Here is a 2,283-nt window from a genome sequence, read left to right as displayed (position 1 = left end):
TTTTAGTATTCCCAAGTGGATATGTCACAACTCTCATCAAAACCAAATATGCTATTCTATAACTAAGTTGTGTTTCTGTAGATTTAATAAGTTCAATCATTTTTGAACATTATTATTTAAGATGGTACCATAACATCAATCAATGATATTATATGGCTATGTTTAACAAATGCTATATTATTTGTTTTTTACATATTTTTCACCCATGGCAGAATTCATAGAAGAGTTAAAGCAATTCGATCCAGAGGTTGAAGTAATTCCAGAAGAATTGATTTTGGAAAAAATTAGACTAATAAATTCGGAAACCAGGATGCTCCAGAGCGAAATTACACGAGTCCAAAATGAAATCCACAACAAATCACGTTTTATTGTGGAAAACATGGACAAAATCAAGCTAAACAAGCATTTGCCATATTTAGTTGGACATGTGGTGGAAACATTTGATAAATCTAATGGAGTCGTTTGTTCATCCACAAGACAGACCAGCTATTTAGAAATGTTAGGCTTAGTCCCATCAGAAGAATTAAAACCAGGGGATTCGGTAGCATTGCATAAAGAAACAAACATTATTTTTGAAAAACTTCCACCAACCTATGATGCAAAAGTACTTTCCATGGAATTGGACGGAAAACCTGATGAAACATATGAAGATATTGGTGGATTAGAGAGACAGATTGAAGAATTGAATGAAGCTATTGTCCTTCCTCTGCTTTTCCCAGAGAGGTTTTCAAAGCTGAATATTCATCCTCCAAAGGGAGTTTTGATGTATGGACCTCCAGGAACGGGTAAGACTTTAATGGCAAGAGCATGCGCTTCTAAAACAAACGCAACATTTCTAAAACTAGCTGGTCCACAGCTGGTACAAATGTATATTGGTGATGGGGCCAGACTAGTCAGGGATACTTTTGCTCTTGCGAAAGATAAGAAGCCATGCATAATATTTATCGATGAAATAGATGCCATTGGAACAAAAAGAGCTACTTCAGACAAAACAGGTGATAGGGAGGTTCAACGAACGATGCTAGAGCTATTGAATGAGCTGGATGGGTTTTCAGTGAATTCAGACATAAAGATTATTGCAGCCACCAACAGGGTTGACATACTTGATCCAGCACTCCTAAGATCGGGCAGACTTGATAGGAAGATTGAATTCCCATTGCCAAGCCTGGAAGGAAGAAAAAGAATTATTCAAATCCATGCCAGAAAGATGAGTATTGATGATGCAGTTAATTTTGATGAATTGGCTAGATCGACTGAAGGATTTAATGGTGCACAATGCAAAGCTGTATGTGTAGAAGCTGGTATGTCTGCAATTAGACAAGATAGATTATCGATTGGACAAGTGGACTTTGCCAATGGAATTAATGAAGTTATGTCAAAGAAGAAATCAAACATTATGTATTTTACATAAATAAAATTTTTAGTAATATCTCTGAAAAATCTAGTTAGTATTTCCCACAACATTTGGATTTTTTAACTTTTCTCTAAACAATTTGAACTTATACTTATTGATCATAAGGTAATGTTGAAAATTTTCACATTTATTTATAAAACGTTAAAAAGTTGTGTCATTCCATTGACCTTTTTATTCTTCTTGGTCATACTCTTCTCTCTGTATGTGAGGTATGCTAAGATAATCAAATCAACAAGAGCAAAAACAGCCAGGAAGTAAAAGACTGCTGCAATATGAGGAGATTTGAAGTAGACCTTAAAAGTCAAAAGATCACGATCTTCTATAAAAAAGATGCAGGTTGTATTCGGGAAAAGATCAAATTTGATTTGATCTATTGTAGGAGATTTTGAAAATGGAATTCCAATCAGGAGATATTGCAAGAAAAAGTTTGTTTCTCCAAGTCCCACAAACACACCAGGTTTGTACAGGGATGGATATGAATTTTGGCTTGGCTGTGAAAATTTTTTAAACCGTGATCCATTATCCAATCCCATAAGATATGACAGCCCAGGTACATGTGAGGAAAAGCTGGGGGTTCCGCTAACCGATGTAAGGTCGATTTTGTTATATATAACTTCCTTAGAAATACGGGCTGAAAATAGCTTACATTTTGCCTCTTCTTCCGAGTTGATCACCAAAGAAAGCTGTCCAAAATCATTGAAGTCTGCAGCAGAGATGCTTACGACCTTTGTTAGTGAATCTAGCCTACTTTGATAACTTACTTCATTTATAGCCTTATTTTTTAATCTAAAGCCTTTAATTTTTCCCTCTTCTGTGATCACAAAAATGTGCTGTCTACCGCTAGAATTGATGTCTGCAATGAAGATACC

At 35.3% G+C, this 2,283-nt stretch overlaps 1 protein-coding gene across 1 annotated transcript; it reads left to right on the top strand.

Moving 5' to 3' along the window:
- Positions 1-223: 223 nt before the first annotated feature.
- On the top strand, positions 224-1,411 carry LOC147075465 (uncharacterized). Its single transcript, XM_085942456.1, has one exon. It carries the CDS (start codon positions 311-313, stop codon positions 1,409-1,411), a length of 1,101 nt encoding a protein of 366 aa, XP_085798582.1. The 5' UTR covers positions 224-310.
- Positions 1,412-2,283: the final 872 nt, after the last annotated feature.

Source organism: Rhyacophila brunnea, unplaced genomic scaffold, assembly GCF_057557595.1.
Source record: "Rhyacophila brunnea isolate RB1 unplaced genomic scaffold, BYU_Rbru_1.0 scaffold_144, whole genome shotgun sequence".
In the NCBI taxonomy this organism is placed as follows: domain Eukaryota; kingdom Metazoa; phylum Arthropoda; class Insecta; order Trichoptera; family Rhyacophilidae; genus Rhyacophila; species Rhyacophila brunnea.
The sequence above is the reverse complement of the archived record's forward strand: the minus strand, read 5'-3'. Positions and strand labels throughout refer to the sequence as shown.